General features: G+C 46.5%; 2 protein-coding genes across 8 annotated transcripts in view; one reads left to right on the top strand and one right to left on the bottom strand.

Annotated features, from left to right (window-relative positions):
* LOC136621330 (uncharacterized) overlaps positions 1 to 20816 on the bottom strand; it is a 41505-nt gene extending 20689 nt beyond the window's left edge. For 4 of the 6 annotated variants that reach the window (XR_010791232.1, XM_066596771.1, XM_066596767.1 and 1 more), the window contains exon 1: positions 8911 to 9204. Coding sequence is in view for 1 of the 6 variants with exons in the window: in XM_066596770.1 (XP_066452867.1) it covers positions 8911 to 8932 (22 nt within the window). In the remaining 5 variants the exon portion in view is untranslated. Of the gene's footprint in view, positions 1 to 8910; positions 9205 to 20692 lie in introns of those variants that run through there. The other 2 variants (XM_066596768.1, XM_066596769.1) reach the window with 2 other exon arrangements.
* The window catches only part of LOC136621329 (uncharacterized), a 69598-nt gene that overhangs the window by 32291 nt on the left and 14090 nt on the right, over positions 1 to 23217 (top strand). The window contains exons 1-2 of one of the 2 annotated variants that reach the window (XM_066596765.1): positions 16883 to 17003; positions 20667 to 21520. In XM_066596765.1, coding sequence (XP_066452862.1) covers positions 21289 to 21520 — 232 coding nt within the window. In that variant the 5' untranslated portion in view covers positions 16883 to 17003; positions 20667 to 21288. Of the gene's footprint in view, positions 1 to 16882; positions 17004 to 20666; positions 21521 to 23217 lie in introns of those variants that run through there. The other variant, XM_066596766.1, reaches the window with a different exon arrangement.

The raw sequence follows: 23217 nt of genomic DNA, 5'->3' as shown, positions 1-23217 counted from the left end.
GGACAAAACATGTATGACATTTATGGAGGGGACCAGGATGGTGTTCTGGGCCACTACATCTTCAGCTAATAAACTGCCTTCTGTTACAGCCATATTTTTAACATTGTGACTCCTTAGTCCAGAGCACTTGCTGCCATTTTTCTGTACCCAGTTCCTATGTTTTCATGTATAGCAGAGTCGCTTGGCCTTGTTTCTACTTTAAAGGTATGGCTTTTTGGCCACAATTCTTCCATGAAGAACACTTCTGGCCAGGCTTCAAACAGTAGATAGGTGTACCTGGTTCCCACTGAGATGACACTGCTGGACATCTTCCAATTTTGAAGGGAAGTAAGCATGATGTGTCTTTCATCTGCTGCACTAAGTTTCATTGGCCTCAATGTTGCCAGAAAAGTATATACCTCCAAAACTAATAAGAATGCATGATAGGCTATAACTAAAATAATTAACGGAAGTTCACACTTTTTAAGGCTTAACTGTAACATACAAAGAAACAGTTATTATTTCATTGAGAAGGAATGCAAGGAAGGGGGTCTAGAGAACTTTCTTATCTCTGTCTTATACACTCACTGGTATATAGAAATGGCTACATTTAACCCCTTCACTACGTATACTAGCAGGATGCTATATCTTTCTAGTCTACAATCTAATAGCAAAAACAATTAACTGATACATTGTTGTGAAGGTAAAGGGCAGTCACACCAAATATTTATGTGATATAGATTTCTCTTTTGTTCATTCACTTTGCATTTTGTTAATTGACAAAAAAATGTATTAACACTACTATTTTTGAAAGCATTCTTACTTTGCAGTATTTTTTCCACACCTTCCTAAAACTTTTGCACAGTATTGTAAATCTTTACAACCTTTACGCTGTCTATCTCTGCAGGGGGAGGAGGTGGAACGGGAGCAGTGCACTGAGCTCCCGCCCCCTCTCCGCCCCTCGCCACTGTTTGCAATGGGAGGATGGGGGCGGAGCTAAGTTCCGCCCTCTCCCATTGCAAATAGTGGTGAAGGGTGGAGAGGCAGTGGGAGCCCCCGTCCCGTACTGCCTCCTCCACCTGCAGAGAGAGACAGAGTATATCGGCCGGGCGTGAAAACCCGGCCGATATTCGCACATCGGAATAAACCCTGAATCTTATCCTCTGCTAAAAAATGTTGCATTTCTGTAGTCTGCATTCATATATTGTAGCAGAAATAACTAAGACAGTAGATTCTCTATGCTACAACCCATTTAACACTGGGTAAACCAGGGCATAGAGTCTCAAAAACAGCCCCCCCCCTCCCTCCTATCCCTTGGAGGTGTGAATATCTCTAATTGGCCCCTGCAAATGATATGAAGTGACGGTAGGTGGGAGCCAGTGTTAGGCAAAGATGTGATGTAGAGTAGCGGATAGAGGAGTCAGGATAGCCGAGGGCCAATAGGAGGAAGATGCAATTGGGCAATAGAACCAGGCTTGATACATAGGATGCTACAGTGCTGAGTGTTGTCAGCATGCTTTTTGACCTGTGCAGGGAAGGGGAGGAGGCGAGCTGTGCACATCACCTATTGTAAGTGGTGGATCCTGTGTTATCTATATATAGGTGTTACCTCTCATTGTAATTCTGCCTTTGATGATGAGGAACAATGTGAACAAGAAAACAAGAAATGTCAGTCTATTACGCTTAGTGTTCAGCGTGAGAACGTCAAGATTTTAGGATTTTTTAATATACTGTATATAGATTTCTACAAGAGGTCATTTTTTGATGACACGTTCCATTTAACCAATTTGCTCTTAATCCTAAATCCAAATCGCAAACCATGATGCGAAAGAAACAAGACGTTCACAGACGGTTAGTAGTAATGGAACAGCACAGAGTTGTAATTCTTCGCTATTGTCAAGGTCTCTTCTTGCTGTCAATCAATGTGAACAATCCTGTTTACATCCACAGGTTGAAAACCTGTCTAGACCTGTTAGGACATATCTATCAAAATTAATCTGTCATGTCCCCATAGCACCATAAACTAATTTATGGTGCTGTTAATGGACGTTACAGGGAGGCGGGTCATGTATTTTTTATACTCCCCTGCTCCTGTGATCCATCGTTGCCCCCCACTGAAACCCAACTCCTTTCAGAGTCCTGTGCCAGCACTTTCTCATAAACTTGTATAGGAGAGCGAGCATAAGGAACTGAATAGAGTCAGATGTTCGCATGCCGCCTACACTTCAGAAGGGGATGACGCTGAATCTCGGGGGAGTCTAAAAAATACATCACCCGATTCCTTGTAACATCCCCTAACAGCACCATAACTTAGTGATGGAGTCTAGAAATATCATATGCTCACATTTTGAAGCTGCGTTATACCAAGCCTATCAGTATGTATTCTAGGAGCCGCCATATTTACATACCAGGAAGAAAAAAAGAGCAGATATGAAGGTACATGGCAGGTATGCCAAAGGGCAAACGCTGGAGCCAAGTTGAGCAGAAAGGGATGAAGAGTCAGCTGCCCAGTCATTGTGCAATACTGTATTTATATCCAGTGCTAATGGATGAAGAGCTGAGCATGACAGAAGTATAAAGGTTACTTTACGTCATTTGTACACTGCAGGAGGAAGAATGAGAAGTACACTCTGTAAGAAACAATCCAGGCCCTAGAAGGAGTTGGCATGCAGTTACATCTCAGGCAGATATGCAAATGATTAGATGTACAGTCTTGCCACTTGAGGCCCTAAACATAGTTCCCCCCATTGCCTATAAAAGGCTCTCAGAGGCTCCTTGTGTGTAGCGACCTCTTCTTCCACTTGTGTAGAGCTTGTTGGCCACTAGATGCCTCTATGACGCAGAGAAGAGATGTCACCCCATTACCAGAGTCTGAGAGGGGGGCATCATTGGGATGGAAGAAGCTGGATGGTTGTATCGATGAATTGCCGCCACCTGGGCTGTTCTGACCAGACTGTTAGAAGGTATTGGGGCCAGTGGATGTGTGAGGGCACTCAAAGCGACCAGGCTCAGGACCCCCTCAACAGACCACCAGTAGAGAGGATCATCTGATCGTCTGACAAGCACCAGCAGCTCCAACTGTGTCGTTGTCCGCCATCCAGAGACAGGTGGCAACATTGTTACAGCCCTGTGTCTGTAGGAACCATTTCCAGACACTTGGCTGAAGGACATTTGGTCTCACTGTGCCCATTATGTGTTCTGCCTTTGAAACCCACCCACCATCACCTTTGTTTGCAGTGGTGTCGTGAACGAGTTATTTTCAGCAACAAATTCAGTTTCCTTGAGACCTTGGGGTGAGCGCCTCAGAGCGCAAATAATAATAATGTATGAACACAATGACTCCACCAGCAGAACAGTGAATGACGCTGTGGAGCAGCACACTGCCCACTGCTGGTATGATGGTCTGGGGGGCATTGCATACAACAGTCGGTCCCCCCTAGTAGTGGTCCGAGGGACAATGACAGCTCAGCGATATGTTCAGGACATCCTGCAGCCACATGTGTTCTTCTCATGGTGGCTTCCAGGAGGCATTTCCCAGCAGGATAATGCTCGGCTGCACACACAAGGGGGGTCACAGGAATGTCTACACAGTATTGCCACATTTCCGTGATCTGCCAGGTCACCAGATATACCGCCAACAGAACATGCATGGGACCATCTGGGATGCCACCTTCGACAGCCTACGAGTTTGCATGATCTAGAGGCTCAGTTACAGCAAATGTGGAGCGAGTACCATACAGAACCTGTATGTCTCCATGCCCACCAGTATCACATCTTAAATCCAAGCTAGAGGTGACCCAATAGGGTACTAGAGCCTCTATGCTAACCCATATCACGTTTTGTATCTAAGCTAGAGGTGGCCCAAAAGGGTACTAGAGCCTCCCAGCCCATTCGTATCACGTCTTGTATTCAAGCTAGAGGAGGCCCAACAGGGTGCTAGAGCCTCCCAGCCCATTCATATCACATCTTGTATCCAAGCTAGAGTCAGCCACCAGGGTACTAGAGCCTCCATGCCCACCCATATCACATCTTGTATGCAAGCTAGAGGCGGTCCAACACGGTACTAGAGACTCCATGCTCGCCTGTATCACATCTTGTATCCAAGCTACAGGTGGCCAAACAGGGTGCTAGAGCCTCCATACCCACCCGTATCACATCTTGTATCCAAGCTAGAGTCAGCCACCAGGGTACTAGAGCCTCCATGCCCACCCATATCACATCTTGTATCCAAGCTAGAGGCAGTCCAACAGGGTACTAGAGACTCCATGCTCGCCTGTATCACATCTTGTATCCAAGCTACAGGTGGCCAAACAGGGTGCTAGAGCCTCCATACCCACCCGTATCACATCTTGTATCCAAGCTAGAGGTGGTACAACAGAGTACTAGAGCCTCCATGCCCACTCATATCACATCTTGTATCCAAGCTAGAGGTGGTACAACAGGGTACTAGAGCCTCCATACCCACCCGTATCACATCTTGTATCCAAGCTAGAGGCAGTACAACAGGGTACTAGAGCCTCCTTGTATGTGTTCAGTTTTCCGCAAAAATTCTCCTTTTGCTCTGATATTGTAATCACTTACTTATAACAACATTACAATCACACATAGAAAGTTTCATTCCATTCTGACTACTCTTTCTAGGGGAGGGACTCTTTTTGACAATCAGTGTATTAAAGGTGCTTATCTTAAACCTGCATCTCATATATAATTTCACACCAGTGAGTGAGCAGAATATTACAGCATGGTCCACATTACTATATACAGGGAGATGTATAACTTATACCAACTGTACATATATAATTCTATACAGAATTTACCTAGGTTATACCAGTATGGTCCATATCACTATATACAAGAAAATGCATAACTTATACCAGCTGTACATATATAATTATATACAGGATAAACTCAGGTTATACCAGCATGGTCCATATCACTATATACAGGAGATGTATAACTTATACCAGCTGTACATATATAATTATCTGCAATTGATACCCAGGTTATATCAGCATGGTCCATATCACTATATACAGGATGTATAACTTATACCAGCTGTACATATTTAATTATATACAGGAGATAACCAGGTTACACATGCGTAATTCATGGACCGAAAATGCCTACGCATGGGTGAATAAACCCCAAATGTAACTACTCTTTAACATGACTATGAAGCTCTATGCACTATGATAGGATTTCTCCCCGACCACCTCTCTTAGGACCTAGCTTCCTACTTTGGAGGGTGGCTAGGGTGCCTAAGTAGTGATGGCAGAGCTGTGCCACCACCTGTGAGTTGCTGAACAGAGTGGTGTGTAGGTGTGTGCCTGAGCTGAGAATCCAAGATGGCACCCGCTCTGGCCATGTTTTCCAGGGAAAGTGAAGAGCCGATCCTTCTGCGTTCGGACATTGTCGCGGGCCACGTAAAGTTATGTGGTGGTCCGGCGTTGTCCCGCAGGTCTTGAGTTTGACACGTGCTCTAGACCAAGTGTTGTCCAATCTCTTGGCCATGCTGATACATAGTATTCGAGAATATCCTCTCTTTCCTCTGTGGTCACTTGGTCACTTCTGATACTGGTTCTGGTTAATAGTTTCAGACAGTCGGACTTGTGATGTAAACGGCTGGATATTTGTATAGTCCATACAAAGTTCCACAAGTCTGCAACTATTAACCAGAACCAGAGGAAGGAGGGGATGTTCTCTAATAACTGTGCCAGCACAACCAAGAGATTGGACAACACTGTTAGGACACTTGAGAATGTGCAGCTAGATTGTGGACTATCTTCCTCAGTGTTGGCGCCCTCTGGCACTGTCGCCAGCCCCCAGCTAATTATGCCCCTATGTATCTTTTTGCACAGGTTCTGATTTTTAAAGCCAACGTCCAACCTCCAAATGTGGCGGGAAATTCTTCCACAGACAAACCCACGCCAAAAACTGTCCGCCCCTAGGCTCACCCAAGCTTATTGTGCCCGTGTATCGCAGTGCTAATGCGTTTATCTGTTACATAAATCCACTGCGTATTCACACAACCAAACTATGTGTATTTTCATGCTCTTGTATTTTTTTTTGCATGCGGAAATACAGAGATCACGCACCAAATGTCTCCAAAGGAGTGCGCAAATATGTACACGTAGATATGCGCAAAACACTGCGCATACCCATGAACACCGGTACCTTCTTAGAGTAATTAGCCTTTTCAATCAGGGCGAAGGGGATTCCCCCACCCGTGTCAATGAGCGGTGCCTGCGCAAATACACTCAATGCAAAAAACATTCCTTTAGGGCTTATTTACACGAGCGTATATCGGCCGGCGTTTTCACAGCCAGCCAATATACACTTTCATCTGAGCAGTTCCCCCCCTTCACCAGCTCTCTGCCTCTCTCCTCCACTCCGGCGTTTGCAACGGGAGGGGGTGGGATGGGGGTGGAGCTAAGCTCCACTCTGACTCTCCCATTCCCACTGCTGGCTACGGACAAGGGGTGGGAGCTTAGATTCGCCCCTTCCTGCCCACTCCCATTGCAAACTGCTTGGAGGGGAGGAGAGAGACAGAGAGCTGCTGAGTGGGAGGGAAGGGCGGGGGGACTGCTGAGATGGCAGTGAAAACACCTGCTGATATACGCTTGTGTAAATAAGCCCTTACTACGCAAGTACGTAGCACAGGAGTAAGCGCTTTTATGCTTATGCTCGTGTGTGGCCGCCCTTAATGTATAAATAGACAGTGAATATGCATGTAGTGACTGTGTATATGCACAATCCCATTGATTTCAATAGGCTATTTTGAAATACACACCAAAACAGGACATGCTGCCATTTTTTTCATGCTTGTAAAATACATGCGTGACAGACGTATGTTTGAATACCCAATCCAAGTCAATGGGGTTTCGGCATTGTGTAATACTCGCCTGTGTGAGTGAGCCCTCAGGGCCCTTTTACACTGGACATTAATTGTTCAAATTATCACCGGACTGCGGGATTCGTTCGCCATTCAGTTTGTGCAGGCATAAAAAAAAATCAAACGACGATTGGTCATTCAACCATGAATGACAGCCTGTTTAGCACAGGAGCGATTATCACTGGTATGACTGTTGGACCCTGAAGTGCCCAACAGTCGTCCGTGCAAATTCTTACTTAAATTTGCAGCAGATTTGCTAAGGTCTAAATCTGTGGCAATTCCATGTCACAAATAGGCATGTAAGACGTGTAGATTTTGGTGTGGGTTTGCCGGTGGAGTTTTCCACATCTGTAAGCACCCTTAGGCCACATTCACACAGCAGATTTCCAAATGGATTTGAAGCCTAATCCTGGTGGAACCATGCTGATTTGACATGAAATCCAGAAGCAAAATCTGTGCAGATACTGATGTATTCTTCAACAAGTTATTATTCATTGCCTAACCTATTTGCGTACCTGTTATAATCTACTGGGATAAGCAAATAGGCGATAACAAGATAGCACACCATAAAAGTCAGGCTGAAGAAGAGGACATCTGGAAGTGTATCAGAAATGTGAATGAAAATCCCTGCCGGAATTTATACGGAGCGGATTATTCCACATGCAGATTTCAGATCAGCGTTAGGCCCCAGCACACGTTTTTTTTTGTCCATGTACAGTCCATTTAAAAAACGAACTACACATGGCCATCATACCGGCCCATATTATTCTATGTGGCAATATGCACTACTGAGTTTTTTCATGCAGATACAGACTGTGTTATAAAACTCATTGCATGCACTATTTTTATCTGTTTTACGACCAAGACACGTCTATTAAAGTCAATGGCGCTAGAAAAAAAACTGAGCAATCAGATGTTGGTGTGGACATGAAAAATGGATGACATATGTAAGTAGAAAAAAACTGACACACGAACTACACATGGAACGGCGCACGAAAAATGTCAGCTTTTTGCGGTTTTAACATAGATGATCTTTTTAACACAAGTCTGCCCCTAGCCACATGGAAAAAAAGAAGGGATACGTTCCTTCTTGACTCATAATCCACATTGGGAAATCCACGTACGAATTGCCCCATATGAATGCATGTGTAAATCAGCGGCAGAAATCCTCATTAAAAACACAGATTTCTTGCAAGGTTTTCACTGAAATCTGCGTTCGATTTTCCCTTCTGGCACCCTAGTGAATTTGGGGCCATGTCCTGTCCGTGTTAATTCATAGGCAGCACGCGGTCCCATTATAGCCAATGGGGCTATACAGATTAATCAGTGGCTTACATCGCATATTCTATTAATGAACATATCTCTCATGAGAAATAAGACATATATATGCATGTCTCTGTGCTGTGTACACGTGTTGTCCGATACAAGCTGCGCCCAAACCTCTCGAATGCAACTCACACACACAGCAAATGCGCCGGAGTCTTATTGTCTAGTTTTACGTGCCAGATATCAGGGTGCATTTAAATGGGTGAGTGCAATATCTGTTCAAGAAACTTCAACTGATATCGCAGTCTTAAACCTCCGTTTTCTGCTGCCGTGGATTTTGCGAGAAGAACGCATCACATCTCTACAGTATGCGATTTTGACGCCTAAGTGAAAATCGCGTCGCATTCGCACAAAAATTGCATCTACATACGAATGCTATGCAATTTTTTTCCGCTGCCATAGAAATAATGGGCGATTCTGAAAGAGAATAATATAAAAGATATATAATAATAAACAAATATAAAATAGGACATGCAGCGATTCTTCAATCTTGGACTATTGATCTGAGAGAAAAATCGGTCGTGTGAATAAACACATTGGAAGCAATATGTTCTTTTCACGTGTGATATCTGATCATATCTCAGTCAGATATCACGCCTGAAAATCGCCCATATGAATGCACCCTCAGTGTTACCGCCTAAATTATGAGGGGGGAATACATCAAAATAGAAGGTTTGGTGATGAAGGTATGACGGTTTGCGTTTAATACCTACCGTCAGTAACTTTGATCTTCATGGATCTCCGGCATTCTGCAATCTGCCCCCTTCCTTGCACCGTTTCCTTATACCTCCAGCTGGATCAGCTCTCCTCTGCTTCCAGCCTCCAGGGATGACCGTTCTTCACCGACAGACCCCTTTGTCTCAGGATCTAAGAAACAGAACAATACAGCAACTGTATCTCCTGCCAGGGGACAGGTCCTGTCTGCGACTAGGCTGTGATTGCCCTTTAGTCCTCCCAACCTGCTGGTGTCAAATTTGTAGAAGAACTTTTATGCAAATAGAAGTAAAGAGAAGGATAAACTGTGCAAACAGAGGCGTTTCCTGTACGATGACCGCTGTGGAGCACAGCCGGAATACACAGGTGAATGCAAGATATTGTACCGCACGTCACCCCGTCTGCTTTACAAGGAGGAAGGAATGCAGGAACAATATGAGCTTACAGCATAATAACAACAACAATCATCTTGCAAAAAGTGAATGTGTGTCTTTCAATCTCACTTCTGATACAGAGTTCCAAATTCTATGGAGTTGGATGACGACATTCTGGTTACCTGCAGCCACCACCAGGGGGAGCACTCTGTATAATGTAAATGTGTATGCAGTGCGTGGTGGATTAAAAAAGTTGTCCAGTTGTAAACTATTGATGGCCTATCTCTAGAATAGTCCATTGGTAATAGATTAGCAATGGCCTATTCAGCTGTTTGTCAGGGGTAGGCTAGTGCACTGCACTGATTTCTGCAGGAAGCAGCCAGCTCTGTTCCCATTGCGGTGGTAAGGCTTGGTATTACAGGCAAAGTTCTCATGAAAGAGAATGGGAACTTGGCATGCAATACCAAGCCAAACTGCTGCATGAGAAAACCTCATAAGGTTGATGGTGAAATCCTGGCCCCAGTCAGTCTTGCATAAGGTTGCTACCCAGCTGACGAATCACCGGCCTGGATGGTAATTAAGTCCAAAAGCTGATGGTGGTATTTATTTTATGACAAAATAGTTGTCAGGTGCAAGCACCTCTGGCTTCGTAGCAACCACACACCATCACTAATTTACTTATTCTAGACCCAGGCATAATCACAGACCCTGACCCCCAGAGTCTGCGCTGCGTATAGTACATGCAGGACTGCAGATGCCGGGGAAAGGGTCAGAGTCTCTGATTATGGGGAAGGAGTCAGAATATTTGATTACGTTAGCAGTGGTCGAACTGGAGCATGGAGTGAGTTAAATTCATGATGGTGTGTGGTTGCTGCCCAGACGGTGGTTCAGGGGTGGAGAGGGCACAAAGAGGGGGAACTATTACAATTAGGGCCTCTAACGAGGACACTATTACTATTGTAACTCTAAGCAAAGAGGTACTATTACCGTGTTTCCCTGAAAATAAACCCTACCCTGATTTTTTGGGATTTTTGGAAAGCTTGAAATATAAGGCCTACCCTGAAAATAAACCCTAGCTGCGTTATATTAAAAAAAGTAATACATTAACCAGCAGGCTTGGTCCACGTCCCTCCTGCTGCTCTCCGGAGTTCCCGAGCTTCGTCGTGCTTCTTGCAGTCCTCTGCCAATTCATAAATCCCGCCCCCACAACGTGATGACTGTGATTGCAGTGGTCAAAGAACCAATCACAGCTGTCATGTTGGTTCAGTGAGCGCTGCAATGATTGGCTGAGCAGCGCTCAAGAACCAGTCAGAGGCATCACTTCCTGGAGGCGGGATTTATGAATCTTCTGTCTGCGGCCAAGGACTGGAAGAAGCAAAGTGACTAGGTAATGAGGAATGCCATGACATATCCAATTAAAAACGAACAAGGACGCGTTTCAGCTCCTTCTGGAGATTTGATCACCTTAGAGCCCCTGACTATAGTAGGTAGTGAGTAGGCCCTGAACCATTTGTGCATATTTATGAAGGTGACCAGTGCCCCAACATGCAGGGTGTCTGTGGTTGTTGCCCCTTTAAATAGCCATCGTCAGCTGGCATACAATACAAGAGGCATTGGCAGCTGACACCATAGTACAAGGGTCATAGAGCACAATGCCACAATATAAGAATTGTGGGCAGAGAGTTGTCAGTTCATTTATACATTGCCAAGAGGTAAAATTTTAAATCATGTGTCGTGATAAACCACACTCCTAGTCTAGCACCGACGACCAAACCTCATTGGCAGTCACTCAGATCGCTGGATTTTCCAGTCTAATGTAGATTCACACTGAAACTGCACTCCAGAGTTTAAAACTCCTCAGGCACCGGACCCCCGGGGGGACTGCTACCCCTGCATGCTCTATAGCTACTCCCTGAATATGGTAGGAAGGGACATATTATTTTTATAGCACCAACCTGATTTATTTCCTCCCATACTCATTTTACCGACCTCGGAAGGACGAAAGGCTGAGTCAACCTTGAGCTACCTACCTGAACCATGCGGGGATTGAACCCACAACCTTCAGGTCATGAGTGAGAACTTAGGACTGCATTGTGCTGCCTTAACATGAGGCCCATGGTGGCACACAGAGTGGACCTACAAGGACTCTATGTGCCGACATATAGGGTTTCCGCACATAACACTGCTGTTTGCTTGGGCTCTTTAAGAACTGTGTTGGCTTGTAATAAGTAGATACTCGCCAGTAACTCTATGCCATATTCACAGCCGTGTTATTATTTCTCTTCCCTTTGATTTTCAGCCACTTTTTGATTTAATAAAGCACAGATGTTTGCTTTATTTCCTTAGGCTATAGAAATCATCGCTGAGCTTCCTGCATCCAATTGTATGCGGACATCAGCGGGCGATCAAACCCCAGAGCACCAATGTGAAGCAAGTCTGTCTAATAACACAAGTACACAGGAAAAATGCAGAACGAAATATTGACGCATATAGCAAATATCTCAGAACACGAAGTACAAACTAACAGGTAAGAGCTCACCGACCCGGGCGTATGTGTTCTGCATATTGTACGCCAAAATATGCAGTGCACAGCAAATATGGATGTACGTGCGTATTTGCCGCGTTTGTCAAATCCCTATAGTCTATATCGGTGTAGAGTACGCTGGTAATACGCACCAAATTAGGGCATGCGTAATACTTGCGTGAAGAAAACCACAGGTGTGAGTGGTCCATATAGAAATGAATGGGCTTTTAGCACTCTGTATTAGGGCTCATATCCACGGGCGTTTTGTCACCATGTATTACATGTGTGTTGCACAGTTACGTAATATGCGGTGAATGGAGTCAATGAAAGTCAATGGACTTTCATAGATCCATACATATGTGAATGTAGACATTGCGTATCGATACGCATGAGTAAAAATATTGCAGCATGCTCTATTTCTCTGCGGAATATGCGGCGTGAGCCCTATACATTTGAATAGGCAGAGCATGCAATGCTATCCATATGCAATACATTGCATATGGGCGGCAATTGATACGCAACCCCTTTATGAAACAGGAAGGGGAATTTAAAGAAAAAAAGAGCCACACTGAGCTTGACCACATGCATGTGATACAAGGGCATACGCAGTACACTCGCAGCTATACGTGGTCTCTGCCAGCAGACCCGGTATTTACAAACAGCGGTAAAACGCTACGGGAAGACCCCGCAGTGGTTTACCGATACGGCCGTGGATGTGAGGCGAGTTATGTCTTCTTTATATGGGCCGACAGTTGGGTAGACGACTACACAAGCGCTAACGTCACCGCTAAGGTCATTAGTGCTCGAGCAGATTATTGAGAGTGTCAGACTTCATCGCTGGATCACAGGCTTCTCGCTCAGCGCTTCACCTAGAAGGTGAAGCGCTGAGCGTTTACACTGACTGAAAAGCCCGCGATCCAGCGATGGTTTTATGCCAACTGAAAATCAGTGGTAACGAATAGAGATGAGCGAGCATACTCGTCCGAGCTTGATGCTCGTTCGAGTATTAGGGTGCTCGAGATGCTCGTTACTCGAGACGAGCACCACGCGGTACTCGTCTCGATTAAACGAGCACTGACCATTGAATTCAATGGAGCCGGCAATACAGCCGGCTCCATTGAAAGCAATGGGCTGCCGGGGAGCGCGGGATGCATTTTCGGGAAGGGCTTAAAAATATAAGCCCTTACCTGAAAATCATCCTAAAATGTGTAAAAATAAAAAAAAATGTCAGCATTTTTACAGTGAGGGGTCATTGAGGAGCACTATTACAGTGAGGGGTCACTGAAGAGCATTATTGCAGTGAGGGGTCACTGAGGAGCATTATTACAGTGAGGGGGCGATTGAGGGATGCTATTACAGTGAGGGGTCACTGAGGAGCATTATTGCAGTGAGGGGGCGATTGAGGGATGCTATTACAGTGAGGGGTCACTGAGGAGCATTATTACAGTGAGGGGTCACTGAGGAGCACTATTACAGTGAGGGGTCGCTGAGGAGCATTATTACAGTGAGGGGTCACTGAGGAGCATTATTACAGTGAGGGGGTGATTGAGGGATGCTATTACAGTGAGGGGTCACTGAGGAGCATTATTACAGTGAGGGGTCACTGAGGAGCACTATTACAGTGAGGGGTCGCTGAGGAGCATTATTACAGTGAGGGGTCACTGAGGAGCATTATTACAGTGAGGGGGTTATTGAGGGATGCTATTACAGTGAGGGGTCACTGAGGTGCATTATTACAGTGAGGGGGTTATTGAGGGCTGCTATTACTGTGAAGGGGTCACTGAGGAGCATTATTACACTGAGGCGTCACTGATGAGCACTATTACAGTGAGGGGTCACTGAGGAGCATTATTACAGTGAGGGGTCACTGAGGAGCACTATTACAGTGAGGGGTCACTGAGGAGCATTAATACAGTGAGGGGTCACTGAGGAGCATTATTACAGTGAGGGGTCACTGGGGAGCACTATTACAGTGAGGGGTCGCTGAGGAGCATTATTACAGTGAGGGGTCACTGAGGAGCATTATTACAGTGAGGGGGTTATTGAGGGATGCTATTACAGTGAGGGGTCACTGAGGAGCATTATTACAGTGAGTGGTCACTGAGGAGCATTATTACAGTGAGGGGTCACTGAGGAGCATTATTACAGTGAGGGGTCACTGGGGAGCACTATTACAGTGAGGGGTCGCTGAGGAGCATTATTACAGTGAGGGGTCACTGAGGAGCATTACTACAGTGAGGGGGTTATTGAGGGATGCTATTACAGTGAGGGGTCACTGAGGTGCATTATTACAGTGAGGGGGTTATTGAGGGCTGCTATTACTGTGAAGGGGTCACTGAGGAGCATTATTACACTGAGGCGTCACTGATGAGCACTATTACAGTGAGGGGTCACTGAGGAGCATTATTACAGTGAGGGGTCACTGAGGAGCACTAGTACAGTGAGGGGTCACTGAGGAGCATTATTACAGTGAGGGGTCACTGAGGAGCATTATTACAGTGAGGGGTCACTGGGGAGCACTATTACAGTGAGGGGTCGCTGAGGAGCATTATTACAGTGAGGGGTCACTGAGGAGCATTATTACAGTGAGGGGGTTATTGAGGGATGCTATTACAGTGAGGGGTCACTGAGGAGCATTATTACAGTGAGGCATCACTGAGGAGCACTATTACAGTGAGGGGTAACTGAGGAGCATTATTACAGTGAGGGGTCACTGAGGAGCACTATTACAGTGAGGGGTCGCTGAGGAGCATTATTACAGTGAGGGGTCACTGAGGAGCATTATTACAGTGAGGGGGTTATTGAGGGATGCTATTACAGTGAGGGGTCACTGAGGAGCATTATTACAGTGAGTGGTCACTGAGGAGCATTATTACAGTGAGGGGTCACTGAGGAGCATTATTACAGTGAGGGGTCACTGGGGAGCACTATTACAGTGAGGGGTCGCTGAGGAGCATTATTACAGTGAGGGGTCACTGAGGAGCATTACTACAGTGAGGGGGTTATTGAGGGATGCTATTACAGTGAGGGGTCACTGAGGTGCATTATTACAGTGAGGGGGTTATTGAGGGCTGCTATTACTGTGAAGGGGTCACTGAGGAGCATTATTACACTGAGGCGTCACTGATGAGCACTATTACAGTGAGGGGTCACTGAGGAGCATTATTACAGTGAGGGGTCACTGAGGAGCACTAGTACAGTGAGGGGTCACTGAGGAGCATTATTACAGTGAGGGGTCACTGAGGAGCATTATTACAGTGAGGGGTCACTGGGGAGCACTATTACAGTGAGGGGTCGCTGAGGAGCATTATTACAGTGAGGGGTCACTGAGGAGCATTATTACAGTGAGGGGGTTATTGAGGGATGCTATTACAGTGAGGGGTCACTGAGGAGCATTATTACAGTGAGGCATCACTGAGGAGCACTATTACAGTGAGGGGTAACTGAGGAGCATTATTACAGTGAGGGGTCACTGAGGAGCACTATTACAGTGAGGGGTCACTGAGGAGCACTATTACAGTGAGGGGTCGCTGAGGAGCATTATTACAGTGAGGGGTCACTGAGGAGCATTATTACAGTGAGGGGGTTATTGAGGGCTGCTAATACTGTGAAGGGGTCACTGAGGAGCATTATTACACTGAGGCGTCACTGATGAGCACTATTACAGTGAGGGGTCACTGAGGAGCATTATTACAGTGAGGGGTCACTGAGGAGCACTATTACAGTGAGGGGTCACTGAGGAGCATTATTACAGTGAGGGGGCTATTGAGGGATGCTATTACAGTGAGGGGTCACTGAGGAGCATTATTACAGTGAGGCGTCACTGATGAGCACTATTACAGTGAGGGGTAACTGAGGAGCATTATTACAGTGAGGGGTCACTGAGGAGCACTATTACAGTGAGGGGTAACTGAGGAGCATTATTACAGTGAGGGGTCACTGAGGAGCACTATTACAGTGAGGGGTCACTGAGGAGCACTATTACAGTGAGGGGTCACTGAGGAGCATTATTACAGTGAGGGGTCACTGAGGAGCCTCATTACAGTAAGGGGGCTATTGAGGGATGCTATTACAGTGAGGGGTCACTGAGGAGCATTATTATAGTGAGGGGTCACTGAGGAGCACTATTACAGTGAGGGGTAACTGAGGAGCATTATTACAGTGAGGGGTCACTGAGGAGCACTATTACAGTGAGGGGTCACTGAGGAGCACTATTACAGTGAGGGGTCGCTGAGGAGCATTATTACAGTGAGGGGTCACTGAGGAGCATTATTACAGTGAGGGGGTTATTGAGGGATGCTATTACAGTGAGGGGTCACTGAGGAGCATTATTACAGTGAGTGGTCACTGAGGAGCATTATTATAGTGAGGGGCCACTGAGGAGCACTATTACAGTGAGGGGCCACTGAGGAGCATTATTACAGTGAGGGGTCACTGAAGGGCGCTATTACAGTGAGGGGTTTTTGAGGGATGCTATTACTGTGAGGAGGACACTGAGGGTCACGTTAACTGTGGATTTCTGATGCATTTCTGCATCAAAAAGCGAAATATCCCTTCTTGACGCAGAAATGCATCTCTTTTGCGTTGGAATACCGCACCTGCGCTGATCCGCAGAAAAACCATGGCAAAAAGAGGAAGATTTCACCGTGGTTTTTAGAGGCAGAACTGATGCGTAAAATTATGCAGTGAATTCTGCCGTGAGAACGTACCTTCACCGTGAGGGGTCAGAAAGGGGCGATGCCTGACCTCAAATTTGCCATGTTTCAAAAATTATCCCTCTGAAAATGTTGGGCAGTCAATGATAGTTTACCCAGCTGGGCACTGAGGCTTATGGCACTCTTATGGGGGCACTTTAGAGGGCACCTTATTGTTGGCATCTATAGGCATTGTACCAGGACGTTATCACTGTGTGCTGTGGGAAATATTCTGCAACGAGCTCACAATCTACTGTCACAGTGTGACTGCTTCGGCGTTTCTAATCCCCTTATGTTAAATTTCAATAAAGTTTGTTGAAAGTGGAGAAAAAAAAGCAGCCTTGCGTCACTTCCTTTCATCGCTCGGTTCTGAGGAAGTCCAGGCCGGAAGTGCGGAGCCGGCAGCTGTCAGTCACCGGGCGGCGCCATTAATGATCCTCAGGGAATAGACCGGAGGCCGCCGCATCGTGTCTGTACAGGGCGGACGGCGGAGAAACCGAGTAAATAACCCTCTCGCTGCTGCGCGGAGCCGCTTCCTTCAGTTATTGGTAGTCGTTCGCTCTTAAAGGAACAGTACACCTAGTACAGTTCTGGCTACCATTGTAGATAGAAGCCATTTATCCCTGTTATCTGCCATATTAGACTGGCAGAAAGAACTAGCGCTGTATGTCATGCTATTTCATTTTCCTGGTACCGTAATGGAAATCGCTCCTCCCCCCCCCCCCCCATTATGAGTAAAGGCACTCATCTGGTGTTGGTCATGTGATCGATCCGGCGCTGCTGTTCTTTTCGGTTTTCTGTTCCTATGACTGAGCCGGGAACCGGAAATTTGAACGCAGATGTAACTGGAGTCTTAAAAGTTTTTTCTCCGTCCGACAGTTTTCCATCAGGATCCGTTTTTCTTTTGTCAATAGAACAGATGGAGACGGTCTAATTTGTTTCTGCGTTGCTGCCTCTGTCAAAAATGGCGTAAACAATAGTGCAGCACACCGCGCAGTTGTGTGTTGCTAGAATGATGGACTTCAACAGAAGCGATTATACTCAGCGAGGTCCGGCAGGCGACATTGGTGCCCGTTATCCTGTATTGGAGCCCGCAGTGCTGTTATTTGTGTATTTCTGTATCTCTGGCGGAACAGAGAAACAAAAGTATGAGCACTGATGCGAATGCGGCCTCCGGGCTGGTTCTCATCAGCGCTAAGCGGTTCCCATAACAAAGCAGGACAATGGGACCCCCTGGCCGAACACAACCAGCAAGTGTCAGAACTAACGGCGCCCTTTGAACATAATGGGATCCTGTAAAGCGCTTGTATCGTTTCTATCTGTTTTGCTGCAGCTCCGTATGTTCGGCAGTGGCCTGGAATGGTACTGCAGGCTGATTCCTAATGAAATGAATAAACCTCAGCCTGCAGTTCCAACCTAGGCCACTGCAGAAAGTACGGAGCTGCAGCAAAACAGCTACAAAACGGCATAACCCCTGTAAGTTTTAGGTCAACCATCTAGTATTTAACCGGAAAAAATGGGGTTGCATGCATTGTTATTTTGTCTTGTATTTTAATGGAATTCAGCGAAGGAGGTTCTGTTTAGAACTTTCGGTATTGATGTGAATAGACACTTCTGCTGCGGATTGTCCGCAGCTGAAAATTCCGCAGCCAAATCTGCAGAATTTCTGCATCAAGCACAGAGTCAAAATGTGGATTTTGACTAGACATCGACTGCAGATCCTGACTCTCCTCTCATCTCACAATCCGCAGCCCCTCACTGCTCCATCAACTGCTGCTAAGCACCGCGGCCGCCAACTTCCACATCACCTGATTGGTGGCCGCGGCACTTAGTAGCGGTTGTCGGGGGAGGGATACACAGCGGATGTCAAGTCAAAATTTAACTCTGTTTTTGATGCGGAAAAGCAGTGGATTTTGTCACCAATTTTTCCGCTGCGGACAATCTGCAGGATTCCCTCTACATGTGAGCAATCCCCTAGGGTTTACTCACATCAGTAGTGGAGTTTCCCTCGCTGAATTCCATGCAAATACAAGACGAAAAAACAATGCACGCAGGCGTATGTTCGCACATATTGGAAAATGGTGCTGATCGTCTGCAACGGAGAATCTGCACCAAATCAACGACAAAAACACATAAAAACCTGCATCATTGGTGCGGATTTTGCAACATTTTATGTGGATTCAGACCAGGTTTCACCCCTTAAGTCACAAGGGTAAAATCATCTGGGGATTCGCTTCGAAACCCCATGACAATTAGCACCTATAGCACAGATTTTGTCGCCTGTTTTGATGTGGCTTTTCCATTGCAGACGATCCACCCCATTATCAGCTACGTGGGATCACGTCTTTAGGCTACAGTCGCACATAACAGGATTTCTGTTGTCTGATTCTGCACCAAATCTCCGCAGCAGAATCCGCAATGATATTCCCATCTGATTTTGGAACCACTGATTTCACGCCTTGCAGTGAATGAAATCCTGCGGTGTATCTACAATACGTAGAGCATGATGCGAATCGGAAAATCTGCAAAACAACTTGAGTCTGCGGCAGATTTTATCCGCTGTGAGTGAATGGGTTTTGTTAGGATCCCATTCGCTACCATTGTACTGTACCTAGGTGCGCATGTTCTACTGACATTCTGCAACTACCGGTAGTACGCCATGTCCAAAACCATCCCTGGATAGCTGCCGGCTGAATGCTTATATGGCTGACAGCTATTCATCCCGACTTCCCCCAGTACTAATGTACACTGGGCTTGACCAGTTGCCCAATCCTTCTTTACCCCGATATCTGCTGTCAGGGGAGAGTCAGGACACCCTCATACACAGACGTAGGCTCAGCCAAATTTCATCAGATGTGTATAGCCATCTTAAGGAGTTGTACAAGTATCCCAAGTTATCCACAGAGTTGGGGAAGACTTTATAATCAGTGGGGGTCTTGCCATTGAGACGCCCACTAATCCTGAGAATGGGGGTCCTGTGTACCCCCTTTGCCTGTTGCTGTGGGCTTACTGCACCCACTGCAGTGAGGAGGAGACTAAATTGAATGCTGGCTGAGCAAGAGCGCTGCCGCTTCATTCATTTTCAGTGGGACTGCCATAGATAGCCGAGCGGCAAGCACTCGGGTTTTTCCATCATCCCCATTGAAATGAGTTGAGCGATAGTTGTGCATACTCGGCCAAGACTCCATTAATTTTGACTTGACCCCGCAGTGATGAGAAGAGGAGGACATGGGACCCCCACTCTTAGGATCAGTGCCCCACAATCAGCAAGTTATCCCCTATCCTGTGCATACGGGACAACGTGGTGTTGGTACAACCCCTTTAAAGGGGTTGTCAGATGTAAACTACTGATGGCTTGTCCTTATGATAGGCTATCAATACAAGATCAGCAGGTGTCTGTTGCCAAGGACCCCCACAGATGAGTGGTTTTCTGAACTGTTGTATGCAGGAAGTGGACAGCTCAGTTCCCACTGCAGCGGCCAAGGCTTGGTATTGCAAGCAAATTTCCCATTCATTTTAATGCCTGTAATACCAAGTCTGGCCTCTGCAGTTGGAAGGGAGCTGTTTGCTTCCTGCACACATCAGCTCATAGCACAAGCGCAACGACCTAGAGAACATCATATGTGGAGCTCCTTGGCATCAGATCCTTGTATCTATAATTGATACCTATCCTGAGGATAGGCCATCCAGTAGTTTACAACTTGACAACCCCCTTTAAAGTAGCTTTCTGGTCAGTGACCAGAGGGGGGGTTTATTTTCCCTGCTTCTCCGGTCTGTTGCCAATGCGCTTCTTTCTGGGGCTCCTCTTCCATCTTCCAACATGGCTGCGGTGATTCTTAAAGATCTTATGCACACTGGGCCCTGGTGGTTCTTAAGTAGTCTAAGACATAACAGACTGCTCTGATTGGCCAGCGCTGCTGATGGCACCGGCGGGCGAATCCAATCATTCATTATCTGACTGCAGTTGCGCAGTGTGATAGGAGCGCTGCGGCCATGTTAGAATAATGAAGAAAGCCTGCAGGAAAAGGCGGATCAGTGGGAGAAAAAAAAAGGCATTAAGTAATATACTTCCCCTTTGTCCCGGGCCTGGGGGGTCTCTTTAAGAACTCGCTTCCATACCTGACTTAACTCACATTCCTCCTTTTTTCTGTCTTGTTTTACAGATTCAACAAAACGGGTAAAAAGTTACCTGAAAGCTCCGGTCGCCTCTCACCCAGTTCAAATGAGTAAATGAAGTTTGTTCCTTAAAACCGGATTAATTTTCAGCCCGCCTGCCAGTGCGAGTAAGGAACGCTCTCGGCTAATTCAAAGACTCAGAGATTTAGGGAGAAAATAAATCACCCATGCGGTGCATAGGACTCGCAGAACAGCGAGCAAACACAGCGTAGTCATAGTATCCATGGCTGGCAGCCAGCTCCCCTGCCGCAGTAATGAGCCCTTCGCCAGATTATCTCCTCCACACAAGATCTGTGGTTAGGAAGGATTTACACTCCTCAAACCTGGCAGGTTAAGCGCTTCGCTTTTTACATTAGGATTTAGACGTTCTTATTACTTTCAGTATAATTAAAATTATTTTTTTCTACATTTTAATTTAATTTGTTTGCCAGTTTTTTATTTATTTTTGAAGGCCACAAATGATTTAGATTCATTCCTTTGAGTATAAAGTGTCGCACACGATACTCAAAAGTATTTTTGTAGGATAGCTATTTTATGCAAATTCACTTATTTTACATACAGAACTCCAGTCATTACTAGGTCATCGATTGAGAAAAAATTATTTGCGCTATGGATAATGTAAGTTGTGTCACTAATGGAGGAGGAGAGGAAGATGATCAGGCAGGAGATCACTGCATTATGCCATGTCTTCCTGTTCTGTTACCAAAAAAGAGGAAGTTAATCCTTCACCTGGACTTGAATAACACCATCCTGGTATCGGACGCGGCTACAGGTCAGGGTCCTAGAGCCGCGCTTAATTCCTATCTCAGCACTGTTACCTGGGGACGGATAAGTGATACTGGTGAGTACCTTCCGTGCTGAGATCTCCAGTACTGGATTTTCTGACAACCGTGGACAAAATGCCCCTAAGGACTTATTCAGACGTCTGTATATCGACCAGGTGCAGGGGAAGCAGTGCACTGAGCTCCCGCCTCCTCTCCGCCCCTCACCACTGTTTGCAATGGGCGGGGGCGGAACTTAGCTCGGCGCCCCGCCCCTCCCATTGCAAACAGTGGCGAGGGGCGGAGAGGGGACGGGAGCTCAGTGCACTGCTCCCGGCCCATACCGCCTCCTCCCCCTGCAGAGAGAGACGCCGTATATCGGCCGGGCGTGAAAACCTGGCTGATATATGGACGTCTGAATAAGCCCTTAAGGTACTTTTACACAGGCTGATAGTCTCCTGAATAATCGCTCAAACAAGTGATTTTGGGGCGACTGTTGGTCCACGTACACACAGCTTCTGACAGGGCACTGAGTTATCGCTAGCTGTTCTGTTTCAGCTCGAAGAAAAGGAACGACTGCTGAGCGGCTTTTCGCTCCGTGTGAACAGGAATCGCTTAATCTATGTACGACTTCTGTTTACTGTGAATGGAGGCAGGCGGGCCGGAATGATCCCCAGTCCGCTGCATCTCCATTCTCTTGAATAAACGATAGTCGCTGTTGGGCGCTTGTGTGCCATGACAGTCATACTGTATAAAGGTACCTTAAGGGCTCATGTCCACGGGCAAAATATGATTTAAGATCCGCAGCGGATCTCCCGCATGCGGATCCGCATCCCATAGGGATGCATTGACCACCCGCGGGTAGATAAATACCCGCGGATCGTCAATAAAAGGGATTTAAAAAAAAATGGAGCATGGAAAAATCCGGACCATGCTCCATTTTCGTGCGGGTCTCCCGCGGGGACGGCTCCCGCGGGCTTCTATTGAAGCCTATGGAAGCCGTCCGGATCCGCGGGAGACCTAAAATAGGAATTTAAAGTATTTACCATCCGGCGCGGGCGCGGAATGTCAGCTGTTCCTCACGGCCGCATCTTCCTTGCTTCGGCTCGGCGGATGTGCCCGGCGCATGCGCGCGGCACGTCGGCGACGTGCCGCCGGCGTCAGGAATTCATCCGCCGGCCGAAAATGAAGATCCGGCCGTGAGGAACAGCTGATCTTCTCCGCCCGCGCCGGATGGTAAATACTTTTAAATTGCTATTTTCGGCGCTCATGTCCGCGGGGCAGGAGGGACCCGCTGCAGATTCTCCATGGAGAATCTGCAGCGGATCTGATTTTCCCCGTGGACATGAGGCCTTAGAGCGGGTTCACACTTGGCAACTTTATCATTCAGATCGTCGCTGGAAATAGTACAGTGAGTTCTTAGCATACAGATGACTATTGTTTGTTTGCCTTTACACAGAGCATTTGTTGTTCGTGGCCATGATCGCCGACGCTCACATCTACCTACCAAAGTTTATTGCCTGGTTGATTACCTGTTTATGCCAGACAATAATTAATCAACCAGCAACTTTTTTTAGATTTGGATGGGGGATAAGTGTAAAGGTAATTGGGTGAGGGGTTAGAGGGCGGAGCAATATGGGGTGATTTGAGTAACAGAAGGTGAGGGATAGAAGGATAATTCAGTTTCTACATTACATGGAGTCTGTACCATGGGCAGCAATGAGATAATCGCATGCTAGACGGCTGAGTTTCTTGTCTGTGGGGGGACACAAGTTAA

Source organism: Eleutherodactylus coqui, chromosome 3 (assembly GCF_035609145.1).
Source record: "Eleutherodactylus coqui strain aEleCoq1 chromosome 3, aEleCoq1.hap1, whole genome shotgun sequence".
Classification (NCBI taxonomy): domain Eukaryota; kingdom Metazoa; phylum Chordata; class Amphibia; order Anura; family Eleutherodactylidae; genus Eleutherodactylus; species Eleutherodactylus coqui.
This window is presented reverse-complemented; position numbering and strand designations above follow the sequence as displayed.